Here is a 15,654-nt window from a genome sequence, read left to right as displayed (position 1 = left end):
CAGCATGAGGGATATGTATCACCTGGCCTGTTCTCGATCCTCTGTGTGTTTCCATTTATGACTGCTACTGACGACAACCAGGCTAAAGGGACCCTCGCTCTGACCCACTGTTGCTGCTTCCAGTTTGTTGTGATCTCAGTCACACTCCAGGAACACCTAATGGATCATTCCATTGAGGGAAACAGTCCGAGTTGCACCTAATTACCACGTTCTTGAACCTGTCTACTTACCATGATGGAAGAGCAGGAGCAGAGGATGGAGCCTGCAGTGTCCCAAGGTGTTAGGCCTATGTACCTCCAGAGTTCACTGGCAGCTGAACTTTGGTTTTGAACAACACAGCTTCAGTGCTAAGCCTTTAATTTCTACCCTGGTCACAGTCTTGCAACTTTTTTGTGAGCTTGATTAATAGTTTTATTCCTATTTTATATGGGAGGGAACCTGAACACAGAGAAGCAGTGGATGACCCATGCTTTTGTATGAAAAGTCTCCTTCTTCTTTAAAATTAATCATTAGTAATAACTAAAAAAAAAAAATAGAAGGAGAAATATATAATTATACAGCACCTATTCTAAGGTAAATGCTCACCTTTTCTTCAGGCTTCTTTACTGAACTGGTGAAAAATAGCAGAGGACTGAGAAATCCCTAAATACACTTTGCAGCATGTGGGCTGTTACCTTAGGAAGGTCCGCAGCATGCTAGAGAAGCACAGTCCTCTGAAAACGAAGACTTGAATTTTTCACTTCTGTTGACTTTGAGGACTACTCGGAGGACTCTGCCAGTTGCCACTTGCCCAGATGCCTGCATGTACCGCAGAGGACAATAAAGAGGAGTGGCCAGTTGCTCAGCGCTGCTTGCCAGCTCTCTCCTTTGATGCAGGAGCTCTGCATTTCCCCCATCATGGCACAGAAGCAACCTCTGGGGTCTCTTAAGTCACATGAGGAATCAAGGCAGCTTCAGAGCTGGTTTTAGCTCATAATTAATTTATCTTGAAAATTTAATTTCTTCAAGCTCAGAGTAAGAGGCTGCTCCTCCTTAACTGCTGGCCTTGCCAAAGAATCCCAGGACCTGAGAGTCACACACAGAGTGGCACAAAGCCAGACTCTATTAGGCCAGTTTCTGCTACAGGTTACACCTGTGCAAACATCATGTTTTGAGATTACTCCACAAGTACCAGCTGTGCAAGCTGATTATTTTCAGCTCGTATCCTGCTCCCACCTGGGTGACCTCATTAGTCCTGACAAAAATTGCAAAACAGCAACTGTGACCACTGTTTAACTTTCTTGCTCTTTATGATGTACGAGGGGAAGCCAAGAGGGAGTTCTTTTCAAATCACATCATCAGTTTACTCGACTGGCAGCTAGACAAGTCATACTTTTTTATTTGTAACCGTGAATATTTCACACAGATTCTGACAGAATAAACCTAGAAGCTTGCAGGGCCTCTTTAACAGTGTTTCCAGCTCTATAAGTTGCGTGGGTTATACAGCATCTGCAAACTGCACAAAAGCCAAGTGTCAGTAGGAATTACATTCCTAAACCAAAAACACACTGGCAGAAAGTGAAAAGGCACGTAAGGTGAGGTTGTGATTTAGAGTAGCAACTGCTTTCTCTCCTTTAATATTACAACTACACTGAGCATAAGAGGCTATTAAAAAGATGGACTTTATAAACAGCAATTATTTTAAGTGCCTTCAGCTAGCCCTGGAACTTGTTTTGACTCTGAACAACAACACAGACCCCACATTAGCAGGTCTTTAGACCCCTTTCTGTTGGCTAGAAAGGACCCTGAGAGACCAAAATGCCTTGGTAAATCTCACCTAATAGCTACCTTAACTAATGCTTTCAACTACTGACAAATTTGCCAGCTAGTCACATCTGCAGAGGACATATTTTACGTTCATAAACACACTGTAGCCCACCTTGGACCCTACAGGTTATCCAAGACATATCCTCATGGAGCTCCTTTGTAGCATGCAAGACTTAGAAGGTAGCCCTCCGAAGCTACAGCTGGAGGCCAAGCTGAATTTCTTAGAGCATCTAAAAAGGCACTGCACACTTGCGCTTGGGTACACGAGCTATTCCCTTTTCACTTTTAGTAAGAGGTGAAGTTTCAGTTTTTTCTAGTTATTCCCAACAGTTGTTTATTCAGTGAGACCTCAGTAAGATTAACGACATCTTCTGTTATGCCAAATTCACAAGTGCTTTTGAAACATTTAAATGTATAGTTTTAGCAGAGACCGAACAGCATGATTCATCAGTATAGTACCTACAGTCAGCTAGGACATAAAGAGAGGCTGTCAGAGATCTTAACATTAAAAAATTATTTCGCGGTGCCTTGGATAGGTTAAATCCTTACCCTGGAAGACATGGCCCACATTCTGCATCATTCTCCTGATCGCCAGGTGTCAGTACTGTGGCTCGAAAAAATCCCTCGCAGTCTTTGTGCCGCCTGCATATCTGGTAACCTCCTCTGGAAAACTTCTCTGAAGGGCAGGGGATGCAGCCATAGTCCTCATCTTTGGTGCCATATCCACATGTCTGCAACAATACAAAGTCACTGAAAAGCAGGCTTGCGCTGCACGCCAGCTTCTAGCAACAGGGAGTGTTCATAGTCTGTCCCACTGGTTTGCTGCACGATGTCATACCAAGGGAAAACAATTTGTTGTTTGGTTCCTTAGTGTCTGTCCTAAAAAAGGCCAGGGAGGGATATAAGGACCCAGCGCACTGTGTCCTGGAGAAGGTGTCATGGTTTAACCCTAGTTGGCAGCTAAGTACCACATAGCTGTTCGCTCACTTCTTCCTCCTGTGTGGGATCAGGGAAGAGAACTGGAAAAAAAGGTAAAGCTCATGGATTGAGATAAAGACAGTTCATTAGGAGAGCAAAGGAAGAGAGAAAAAAATACAAGTGATTCACAATGCAATTGCTCACTACTTGGTGATTGATGCTTATCACATTCCCGAGCAGTGATCTCCACCTCAGACCAACTCCCCAGTTCATATACTGAGGATGACATTATAAGGTATGGAATATCCCTTCAGCCAGCTTCGGTCAGCTGTCCTGTCTATACTCTCTCCCAGCTTCTTGTGCACCTCCCTGCTGGCAGAGCATGGGAAGCTGAAAAGTCCTTGACTTACTATAAACACTACTTAGCAACAACTAAAAACTTCAGTGTGTTATCAACGTTAATCTCATACTAAATCCAAAACATAGCACTACAGCAGCTACCAGGAAGAAAATTAACTCTATCCCAGCTGAAACTAGGGCAGAGGGAAAAGGGAAACCGGAGCATTGTACTTCTTGAAAGTGGCCCCCCATAGCTGTTTATATAATTTTCTAGCAAGTCACAGAAGTGAATTTCAGTTGCTGCCCAGATAGAAAGTGAACCGGAAATTGAAAAGTAGAGGAGAAAATTACAAAGGAAACACGGTTGCAGCAGGGATATCAGCAATTTTTCTTTCATGCTTGGAGAGGCCAGAGGGAACGACACAAAAGGCAGTGTTTGTATGAGATTTCATAACCCCTGAACTCACATGTCCCAGCTGAACATTATGTTCAGATTAAACAAAACTAAAACCAACTGGTTATTATTCCAATGTACTTGTTCAGGACTACCAACTGTGTCAAATTCTTGCAATAGGATGTTTATCCCATTAAAACCAAACAGGATTTCAGTAATTTATTTTTTAATAAGCAACAATTATCGGCTGTAAATCAAATGGTTACTTAGGAACCGTAATTTAAAATGTTGCAGAAGCATCCAAGTTCCTCCAGTGCCAAAATATCTTAGCAGGAGAGCAAAATTAAATTCCCTGTGTGGGGGGCCAAGGAGCATGCCAGACTCACTGATTTATCACACCATGCTGGAGTGGCTGCATCGAATTTTAAATAACTATCAGGATGACAATGGACTAGCAGAGGCCGTGTGTCAAAATTTTACCTTACAATTTTTACAATGCCATTTTTTAACAGGCTGCTCCTGGGATGTGGTTTACCCGCACACACACAAATGGTGCCTCACTCCCACAACACACTCACAGGCTTGAACGCTCCTGCGTAAGCATCTCTGTCCTTCTTCGTTTTCTCTCCTATCCATACGTTACTGACATGTAACAAAGCCTTCATTTTTTGCATTTGGTGCCCAACATGCATCCCTTGCCCAGCAGAAGAAGCTGAAATTACCATGTAAGGCTCTTCACCCGGCTCACACTTCGGGCAGTCGTGGCACATGCCAGTGGTCTGATTGTAGTATTCATTCTCACCGCAGTTGGAGTATTCGGCGCTGGCGGAGTACACCAGGGAAACCTGTCACCAGAAAGCATTCCAGAGCACTGTCACTTCCATTGCCTTCATCCCTGGTGTCTCACTCCCTCCCCTTGCCCAGCTGCTATGGTTCAGAAGGTGTCAAGGCTGGCACTGCAGCGTGAAACACTGCTAAAACTCAGAAACAAAAGTGACAGTACACGGGACAGAGGCAGGTACGGTTTTCAACCTCTTGCTCTTGCTAAGAGCACTGATGTTTGTGCTTGTTGGGACAGCTAATCCTCAAAGTACCCAAGGGTGAATCCTGAGCTATTAATTCCCATGATCTCCTGCACAGCAAATGCCTGAGTTTGCACCTTCACCCCTCCCAGCTCTAATAAGCCCTCATAAACATGGCTGCAAGGAACAGTTACACAAACATGAGACAATGAGCTACGTCAGGCCTCAACTATGCTAGGGCTGTGCTTCATGTGACACTCAGGCTAATTTGCTCTTCCAGCAACTTCTGTCTCTGCTTCATTCTGAGTCCTTCTCCTTGCACCTCCTCCCTAGCAGCCTCAGTCTAAGCAGCACATGCCTAGATGTTTCATTGAATGGAAATCACTTCATAGGAGTTCAGTCCCTAAGTCACCTGTAGCAGCTGTGTCATGAAAATTCAGAGATGTTTTCAAAGACCCAAGCAGAATGTAGTTATCTTTGCAAGCTGGAGAGACCTGTACACACGTAAATACCTACCACCAGAAAAGGGAACACGTGAGTCCATCTTCTTTCACCTAGGTGAGCCATACTCTCTTGATATTTTACCTGAAAAGATAGAATGGGTGATTGTTTGTGAACATAAGTAAATATTTATGTGTGTTGCCAAAATAAGAACAGAAGGGCTCATAATCATTACAAAGGTTACATGGGAGTGATGCCTGGAGGTCTAAACAATGAGAGGGGGAGATGTGCACGTGCACTAACACACACATGCACAAACTACACACCCGTAGTGCACATCCCTTTTCCCTCTTTGAGAAGACCGATGGCAATAGGGAACCCAGTCTTGCAATCTTTATAAATATCTGTCAAAGACGAGAAACCAGTTTAAAGCCCCAACACTTCTTGTCTTGCTGAGAAATCCTCCCACAGAAGAAGTGAAGGCTACGTCTCACTCACTGAATGAAAGACAGCTGGGGATCCATAGCCTGGCTTGTGTCCACATCGCTTAGTGCTTGACCCTGCTAGATTGGTTTTGTCTAGGAAAGATCTAGATGGAGGAGCCAAAAACAGAGCCAGGAAGTGAACTGGCAGTAAACAGCATGGGCAGCTGGTATAACAGGGCTGCACCTTCATTGCCGACTCTTGTGGATCAATTGAGAAAGCCCAGAGCTACCTTCTCTCGGAAGCATTAGCTACTTTTTGTTCTCAATAAGCAAACTACAGGTTTAAGAGGTTAAACTCAAGGAAGAAGCCAAACTTTGTATCTGAAGTGCTATTAGAATGGTTGGGGAAAAGAAAGGCTGTAATCTCTGTTATAAACACACGTGCTAATTTTTTTCATTTCTTCAAATGAGTGATTCTGAATAAGAGTTAATGTTACATATTCATGTCCTGGATTTCTTTCTAAGGGGAAAAAAAGAGACAGGAAAAGGAGGCACAAATTGCTTTGTTAGCATGATACACCATATTTAATGGTATCGTTACAGCACATAATACGCTCTAGGGATTTTACAGCTTCAAATTGCAAATGTTTGAGACACCGTTGCAACACTTTGGTCCTAGCAGATGTAAATTACTCTTTAGATTTTCCAGGTCTCAGACACTGCAAAGCTTTTAGTCTCCCAGAAGAATACAATTACTGCTTTGTGCCACATTTGAGCATACAACCTACACGAGAGCAGAGCTCTAGTACTTGAGATAGCCTCTAACATTTACGTTTTTAAACACTAAGTAGATTAAGAAAAGATTATATCACTCCAGCATCAAGCTGCGAATTTGCTTTATACATCCCTTCCAGCAATTGGGCTAGCTGGGACAGGTAACTGGGTGGGTGGGTAGAGAACCTGAATTATGAGTATATTCATTTCTTCAGGAAATTGCACTTTTAAACTTAGAAACAAAAAAGAATCAGAGATAAATTGGCCTAAATTTGGAGGTAAGAGATGGAAAATAGTCTGGAATTGTACAAACTATAAAACATTGAAGTTGAACGAAGGTTTTGGCCATGACAGTTCAGTTGCTTGGAAAAATTCCAAGGGTATATAGTCTTCATGCATATGTCTGTTAAACTGAATCTCAATTATAAAAGAGCTTGTTAGACTTTAAATATGAATATTATTAAGGCTTTGTCCTCACTGATACTGCAAAATGATTATATTTATTATGAATCTGGTCTGAGGCTGCTCAGTACCAAAGATGCAACTGGTAAAGCTAGAATCTGTAACTTTACATTAATAATATATCTTACAGCAAAAAATTGCTTCTGTTGTTTTCAAGCCACCCAGATGTCTGCTGTCTGAGGTGTTTGTATGCAATCATAGCCACATTTGAAAAATGGAAATGAAGACGTGTAGCCCATTAATGTATAAGAGAACTCATTCCATCCATTTGGCATTTGTTTACATAAAATGTTGAAAGTGTCAAGTTATACATACACACATAAAATATTTTTCTGCACGTTGGGTTATGTTTTGTATGTAAACATAGATTCCCCCCCCCCCCGAATTCCATCATTACATGTAGCAATATGTCAAGCATATGGGAAATACTTTAACTGGAAAAAGCCCATTAAAAATGCAGAATATGGCCAGCTTAGAATGCTGGGGGAGACTTTTTGCCCCAAACTGGAATACCAGAAAGTTAAATTTAATTATTCATCCCCTATTTCAGTACACTGCTATAAACTGGCAGTGTTATTTTCTGGTTTTACACCCCACCCCCTTTAGGGTTAAACACCAGAACACTTACTTTGGTTTTATAACACAGGAGTGCGGGACAACACATGCATGAGATTGCTGGCAGTAGAGCCATAGGTAGCTCCTCAGCTGAGATGATACCTGACAGTATGATACCATGATACCATGGCAGGCCACTCATGGGCTTGCTGTCAATTTTCAGGCATGTTAATTGACACCCAGTCCATATTACTCGTAACAAATTAATCCTGCCCACACCACAAGGGATGCTCTAGTGCTAACATTGCTTCCATCTGTGAAGGTGAGCAAAGGAACTAGAAATAGGATGAGAGGAAATGGCCTCAAGTTGTGCCAGGGGAGGTTTAGATTGAGTATTAGGAAAAATTTCTTCCCTGTACATATAGGTGTGGCACTTTGGGACACAGTTTAGTAGGCATAGTGGTGTTGGATGGATGTCTGGACTTGATCCTAGAAGACTTTTCCAACCTTAATGTTTCTAAGATTCTATAAAACTTGGACAGAATGCCTGTGTCTTCCCAGATGCAGGAAAAAGAATGATCAGTTATTATAGCCCCTAATAATTAAAAGCAAATAGTTCTTAATGAATCAACATATGTTGCACCTTTCCTCAGTATTCTGCTGTGTGCTGGAGGTGTATTTTCACTGGGACTGTGCAATTGCTCCCAAGCAATTTGAGATCTCCAGCAGCTTGGCCACTGAGCCCTCCACAGATCCAGAGTCATGTTTTTGTTTAGGCCACATGGGTGTCTCCAAAGAGGGCATCTAAAGCACAGACCTGTGCCTTTGTGGATCAGGTGTGCAACATGCAGCAAGCCTCATCATGACTAGAGGGGGTTGCTAATTACAGCCATATTTGCCTTTCAGGGCATATTCGTTAAGAATATACACATAAACTGACAAGAAAAGGAAGATTATTTTCCCAGTAGCAACCATAGCAAGAAGTGCTGGAGACTCCATGCCTCAGCTTCTATCCTGTAGATTGCAAGACAAAAATTTGGCCTGGAGCAATAGGAAAAGAGATGCCTGGAACTCTGTTACTCAACTATTTCTCCTCTCAGATGAAAGGCTCTTCTATACACTCTTTGTGGCTAATACGAACAAATAAATAAGTCCGTAAATGTTTAATTCATGCTATCCAAAGGAGAATAAGCATCATTCGCAGTAATCAACCTTTGAATATGATAATTTACATAGATGATTAGGTAGCACTGCCACGATATTTACAGTAAACAGAGTAAATATAGGAAAAGTGCAAACAGTGAGGTTACCACAGCTGGTGGTCCATGCTAAAGCTCGCAGCTTTCGATGGATGATTTTAGCTGTTATTTTAATTCTGTGGTTTCATTAATTTACACAGTGCAAAAGCTAATTTCCTATCATAAACGGTTTAGTTTTAAAAAATATAGTTGAAAACAGGAGAAAACCTCATGGACTGAAGTACAGAAATATGTGTTTCTTCATGTTGTAGAGAGGTAGGATTTTGTTTTTAGTGTCTCTGCATTTTTTAGTTTCAACACTGATGTAGATATACTTCAAGGACACAAAACCTGACTTTGTGAGAGGTAAAAGCACAACTGCTATCTCAGACAGCTTCACTGTTTTGGCATTTCTATATGTTTTTCTCTTCTGGGATTTTCTAAGAAGCAGTTTGGTTACCTGGTCTACGACTACGAATGTAATTCCTCAGTAGCTGGCACATCAGTATCCATCAGGAATCCACATTCAAGATCTCCACTACTACGAAAAGTGGCAATGGATAGCAGAATGTGAGACAAAAGTTTTCATACAAATAAAAGCGGACAGGTTGTATGTATTTCACAGGTGCCACCAACAAGTCCAGAGCTTGGCCTGAGTTCCTGGGATTTATGAGAAGAACCTTACGACCAGTCTTTTCCACAGATCATCACATCTTTTTGCATGGACTCAGTAGATAATCTCTGTATACTCCTGATGCTGCTAAATCCTTTTTAGCTGTGATAAGCACATAATCCTTGCTGCAGGGCCTCACAGGCTTCAGAGTTCAGAAGCACAGTTCAGTCTGGCTCTGACCCCATGAAAAAAAAATGCAGTCTGAGTTTTTCTTTCAGGAGGAAAGAAAGTTCCCTGAGCTTGTCACCAAACAACAATGAGGGCAGCACAAGCTCCGGGAGAGTAAAAACTTAGAGAAGTATAAGCAAATTAAAACATAGAGATGATGAAGAAAATTGTTTTGTAGTCTTGGTTACAGTTTGTATTGTTGTGAAAAAATATGGTACGGAACAATATTACATTTGTAGGACAACACAAACTTCTCTGTTTCCCACATCCTTTTTTCAGCTCTTTGACCTTGCAAATATACCCTAAGAATTAACTCAGAGAGAGATGTAAAAGGTGTTAAAATGATACAACTCTCCTCCTTTTACCTGAAACATCAAAAGGAAGACAGAACAGTTCAGGCTACACATAAATCTTTAATTGCCTCTGTGACTGGCAATTCTGTCACAAGAATAGTTCATTGCTCAGGCATAGAAATAAGGTTTTTTCCAATGGGAGCTGCATTGATAAGAGAGGACATAAAAGATTCTTTAATTTGTTAATGGGGGCACTGTGCACTGAGGACATGGGGCAATCAAGCTTAATGAGAGCTTATCTGGAAGATACATCTAAAAGTCTCTATTTGAACATGCTTTATCACCTCACATAAAGACAGGGATTGGCTGTCCTATAGACAAGCCATAAGCTTTCTGAAAAGGCTTTCAGGGAGAAAAAAAAAAAAAAAAAAGAGGCTACCATGCAGGAAAAAAGCAAGAAAGAAGGAAAGGCTCTTTTAAACATACTTCGCAGGGTTGGCTTGCCTTCCTGCAGAAATAGGGGTACTAACAAGGTGCACGGGCTTGTGGGAACCTTGAGGTCTCCCTGCCCATTCCCAGGGCACCCACAGCTGGCTGCTCCCTTGATACTGGGGCATGGCCTGGATTCAGCCTCCTCCAGGCTGATGTTGGTCTCATCTTCCAGGAGCATCCCTCCAACCCCACCAGACCAGGGCTACCAGAGGAGCATGGTGGTCTCCAACCCCACTCCAAAGTCCTCATAGGGCACATGGCTTGCAGGCAAACCTCCCTCCCTGCTGCCACAGTGATCAGGGAGTGAGCACGGAAAGGCTTTTTGGGCAAGAAAATGGAAATTTATTGATCCTGCAACCTGCCACCCCAACATATTCGTTTCAGTGATGTTCCTGCTAGAAAGGCTTATATTTTGGTGGGGAAGTGATAGTGTAGAGAAAAGGCAGCCACGATCTCCTGAAACATAGGCTGCTGTGGTAGCTCTTCTGTGGTGCTACTTTATACAAACAAGCATTAGGCTAAAAATATGAGCAGAAACCTGTACCTCCCCCCAGTCAAAAGGCTGCCCTGATCTCTAAGCAAAGTTACATGATCTCTTTTGTTTTCTATAATTAAAAAAATAAATTAAAAAAATCTGAGATTTATTCTGACGCACAATTAAAAAAAAAATCAGAAACCTTGTATTTGTAATGGGGGAAAAGAATCTTTACTTTTTATTCAGTCTGCATGAGAATTTTCCTCAGTGGGAGAGGTTTGCTTTCCATCTCTCTGAAAATAAAAATCTTTCAAGGTGATTTACGTGAAAGCTTCCTCGTTATTTTTAGCCCCTCCTAATGTCTGCTGGGAAGTGCTACAACTGACATATTATTCCCTCTGGTTCGTTTGCTTGTTTGTTGTTTCAGAAGGGCTCAGGCTTACCTTTTAAAAAGCAACGGCAACGATGGTGGCGGGAGCAGTGTGGTGGAGGCATGTCAGGGCTATGCCCCACTACCCTCCAGAGAGCTCCTGCTCCACTGCCCAGGTGAGCTCGCTCTGCTGCCAGCTCGCAGCTGCCAGAAGGCACGTGAATTTTCTTTGGAAATAGTTGCAAGATGGATCTTACATCACCATGAAAAATTCTGAATGAGCATGTTAGACACCCCAGCCTAATAATTCTAAAGTGGGAATGAACAAGCAACAGTACAGTCGTTCCCCAACTACTGGGTTGTCCCGGTGGCACATCAGCTTTGTTTTTACTCCATCACCACTTCCTAAGAAGTTTCCCCATCTGCCCCTACCTGAGGGAGACAAAACTTGTTTTTAGCATTTTGCTTCCAGGGGCGAGGTAAAATTGCTGGTATGAAACCAAATCATTTCAGATTCAGAAGTTTCTCCTCCTAAGAAAAGAATTTTTTTTCCACTCATAGCAGAAAATTAAAAGCTTATCAGAAAAAATACAAACCACTGAAGCAACAATGATGTTTTTTCAACATCTTTTCATTTTTTACCAGGCTTTATGCTTTCTAGATAACAGATAATCTATTAAGAACAGTTTAAGTCTTGGCTTGCATTATTGATCTGATCCTGTAAACTGCCAAGTACCTTCTAATCTCACTGTATTTGAGAAGCAGAGGATTTTTTAGCACCACGCAGAGACTGACACGTGTTTAATTCAGTAATGGTTAACAGTCAGGACAGAGGTGGAGAAATTTAGAAATACTTTACAGGAAGAAATTGAAGTGAAATCCTATTGTGACCATCAACAGAACTTATAGAAATTGCAAATAGAATAGAAATCCCATGGTGATCATCAATAAATAATGCTTGCTCTTAGCTCTGCAGCACATTTGCATTTCCTAGCTAAAAGCCAGGAAAGTGTTAGTGAGGTCAACACAAAGTTCTGAATTTTCCACGCTTTACATGAAAACATCTGAATAACTGCACGTTGCAGACCCAGTGAATAGCAGCTGGGGTGCTGCAGGAGGGGGCTGCAGCAGAGCACGGTAGGACCTTCAGAGGGTGAACCTACCCTGAGCAAGTCACTGCATGCAGGAGGATGTCATTGGAAGGGTCCTAGCCACAAACTTTCTTTCCTTCTACAAGTGCCTTAAGCAACAGTGCAGCAGTTACACTGTGTTTGGCAAATCCAATTAAGTCACTATTAGGTGATGGCCATTTATACTTTGGTACTTGATTTTAGAGTCCCAGAAAAACCTCTTGTTTGTCAACAGGCCTCTGTCTTGCAGACAAAGGGATACATATGCTGCCAACAAACATCATTTTTTTTTATTATTCTACTTTTTACATAACTGTGTTTGAAGGAGATTTATTATTTTTGTAAACTAAATGCTGGCTGCATTTAAACTCAAAACTACATCCCAAGCTGCCAGGGCCACCATTGTTGGGAAAAGCAGGGAGAGGAAGCGTGGGGAGGGGAAGCTCTCCGCTGGGAACAGGCCACACAGTGAGCAGGCACCATGCCGGAGGGTGCTGGAGGGGAGAGGCGGCTAGGGGGCACAGCGCGGGGTGCCCACAACAGCAACCAGAGTCTGTGGGTCCCTGTGCCCCAAGCAGCGGGATGAGGGTGGTATGTGGCAGCAGCACCCCCATGTGCCTCATCCATCCACCCATCTTGTGGGCACAAATCACTCTGGGGAAACAGCGAAGGGATGGGACGAAGAGGCGAAAACGCAGCTCCTGGTCCAAAGCCAGGCAGAGGAACATGCCTGAGCAACCAAATCCCCCTTATCTATGTTTAGTTGCGAGCTACAGCCTGTTTGGGCTGCTTTTTATGCCAGCCACACGTGTACAGATGAGAGGAGGAACAAGCACCACCTTGGCTAACAGCAGCTGAAGTCACAACCCACTATATGAACATGCCTATAGAAATTGCGTGTTTACAGGCACACGTGTGTACACAAACACTTCTATTTATATCCATGGGCCCTCAGAGAGGCTGACAGCCTCTCACATCTCTGTTCAGCCTGGATACCTACCATCTCAGATAATGTCCCAGTGGTGGGAAATCCATGCTTAACCTGCGGTGTAGGGTTACAATTAGAAAGTAAGTTGCCTCTGCTCCTAGGGAAGGAAGGAGAAATGGCTTTCTCCGTTGGAATACTTTCTCTTACGCGTCAATAATCATAAAATCTCTCTATAATTTCTCTAAGGCCATCGTTTTGTTTTTAATGAAGGTGTTTACATTCCTAATTAAGGAGTGCATTAAACCTAGTAGTACCTTATCTGATAAACCCATTAGTGGGCTACATCAAGCTGAGCCTTTCAAGGGAGCAAGCTAGTTTCACAAACTGCTTATCCTCTGAGCTGGAAATGTGCAAGCCAAGAACTTACAATTAACTTGGGTTAATTACAAAATACCAGAAATGTAATAAAGCATTTAAAAATATAACACAGGTGTTAATGACCCTTCTTCCCCGCTCCCCCTCCCCCCCTTTTTTTGCCCTTTGCAGGAGCTTACAGCCTGTCACTTTACTCCCAGGTAACACCCACCATGCTCCACAGGTGTTAACCACCTCTTTCTTTCATATGGTAGGATTGTTTAGCATAGCAAGATTGATTCACAAGTGATTTCTTCCACCTTGCAGTTAGCATGGCTTTTACTGCTCCTTTCTGAAGGAAATAAATATATTTGTTTTTCCTATGTCTATTGGCTGATCTAACAAAAGACATCACTCCTTCCTCTATGCTTATTCCGCCACCACAACTACCATTGTGCCCATCATGAGCACTTTGAGACACTACCACTGGCAGAGCCATGTGAGACGTAAGCCTGCGTGAGTAACCACTTGAACTGCTTCCCACAAAGCAGCAATCTGGTGATGGCACCCTGGCAATTTCAGCAGGAACACTGACTTCCAGCTTGGCATGCTCAGCCAATTCTGAATGTAACTTGCAGCCCAGGATGCTTAAATAAGACTGGTTTTGAGACACCAGGCAGGAGCCTGCAATTCAGTAACTGCTTTTCTGACAAGACCTGCCCATAGCTCTCTGCTTGCTTGTATTTTAACTGTCGGACCTACCCCATGTTCCTTAGACATATCAGTGTCAAATGCTTTATTGAAGTCCAAACAGCCCATGGTGCTTGCTTTATTTAGGAATTAAAGCATCCTATCAAGGATAACTTAAGAGCCTGCTATACAGTACCAAGGTTGTATTGTAATGCATATATAATTTGTGCAAAGTCTCTGTTTCTTCTAAGATATCACAGAAGGCTTAGGCACATTACAAAAGACTTAGATTTTGTGCAAAAACTACTAACAAAACAACTGGGGCTATTAATCCCAAGTGTAGATGGGGAGGGAAGAATATTTTCAGGACTACAGTACCACAGCCAAAAGTGTTACAAAAAACAGCTGCCCCCCTGCAAACCCCACAGTGGACTGTTGAAACCATGCAAAGCAAGCAGTGAGGCACAAGAAGAATGAACCACTGTGGGCGCAACCAACCCAAATCCTCTCCGGCTGCAAGAGCTGTCTGATGAGGGAGAAGAGCTTGCAAAGGCTGAGTGGGAGAGGGAGCAGGTTGCCAGTCCCCATCTTGAAAGCAGTGGTGTCCAGGGGCTGCTAGCTGCAGGTGAGCTGCGCAAGTCTCCTGCCAGGATGGCCACCCCAAAGCAGGCATGGGTTGCCCTCCCACGCATCCTACTGATGCCTCAGCCTGGGTACTTGTGGCCTGTGAACTGGGGTAATTGGAAACCATTGCACACACTGTTGTCTACCTTATAATGTCTGAGAGTCGTGCTTTGCCACCTGCTGACCTGCCAGCAAGAAGCCCAGAAGGTGCAGACAAACTGGGGAGTTTAGACTGACAAACTAGTGACGTGGAAGGCAAGCCTATAGGGTGTCTGGAAAATATATATACAGAAAGGAAGCTATACTTCTTCTGCTTGTGCTGTGCCAGACACTGCTTTTTGCACATGCACTGTGAAGGTGTTCATGACTGCCTCCTCCCATCACCTGGGGAAGGCTTCTGTCTGCTTCTGACTTGGGCACTGCTAAGCTTAACTTACATGTTCTCTTCAAATATACTGTATTTCACATTGGCTTTATAGTTCTTCTTTGCCCCCCTTCCATTAAGTACCAGTTAGCTGATTCAGATGCCTTTTATGGTGCTACAACCCGAGTATGCTGTGAGCAGAAAAAGATATTTTTATCATCTGTATGCACTTCTATTGCCTCATCCTATTCCAGTGACACAAGCACAAGAAAATGTGGAGATGTGGTTTCAGGAGCATTACCCTGTCCTAACACAGAGGTGATGGAAATGTGGCAGAGCGCTATGGGAAAAATGATGAAGATAGTACCAGAACAAAGCAGAAGAAATAGTGAACATCGTGATCTTACAGTCTTCATTTCTACCATCTAGACATTTAGTTGCATGCGTTTTTAAAATATATATTCATTTAGATCTGGTTTTTGGTAAAAGAGATGTTGGACATGCCCAGGGTCTGACTTCAGCTGTGAACCAAATCTCAGGTCTTACAATATTCAGTGTTACTTTAGGAAAACCTAAATGATAGTAGGAAAGGGACCTCTGGGAAGCAATGACACAAGGAGTCAGTGAGAGTGTTTAAAGTTACCTCCAGAAACATTTAATATGATACAATAAACATGGTATTTTCTGTTACAAACCAGAAAGTGATATATTTTCCTACT

At 42.7% G+C, this 15,654-nt stretch overlaps 1 protein-coding gene across 5 annotated transcripts in view; it reads right to left on the bottom strand.

Annotated features, from left to right (window-relative positions):
- EDAR (ectodysplasin A receptor) overlaps positions 1-15,654 on the bottom strand; it is a 73,923-nt gene that overhangs the window by 22,863 nt on the left and 35,406 nt on the right. For all 5 annotated transcript variants that reach the window (XM_054075207.1, XM_054075190.1, XM_054075184.1 and 2 more), the window contains exons 2-4: positions 4,996-5,064; positions 4,180-4,302; positions 2,356-2,537 (exon numbers count right to left, since the gene is read on the bottom strand). In XM_054075207.1, the coding sequence (XP_053931182.1) occupies positions 2,356-2,537; positions 4,180-4,302; positions 4,996-5,046 (356 nt within the window). In that variant the 5' untranslated portion in view covers positions 5,047-5,064. The remainder of the gene's footprint in view (positions 1-2,355; positions 2,538-4,179; positions 4,303-4,995; positions 5,065-15,654) is intronic.

This window comes from Cuculus canorus, chromosome 1, assembly GCF_017976375.1.
Source record: "Cuculus canorus isolate bCucCan1 chromosome 1, bCucCan1.pri, whole genome shotgun sequence".
NCBI classification, from domain to species: Eukaryota; Metazoa; Chordata; class Aves; order Cuculiformes; family Cuculidae; genus Cuculus; species Cuculus canorus.
This window is presented reverse-complemented; position numbering and strand designations above follow the sequence as displayed.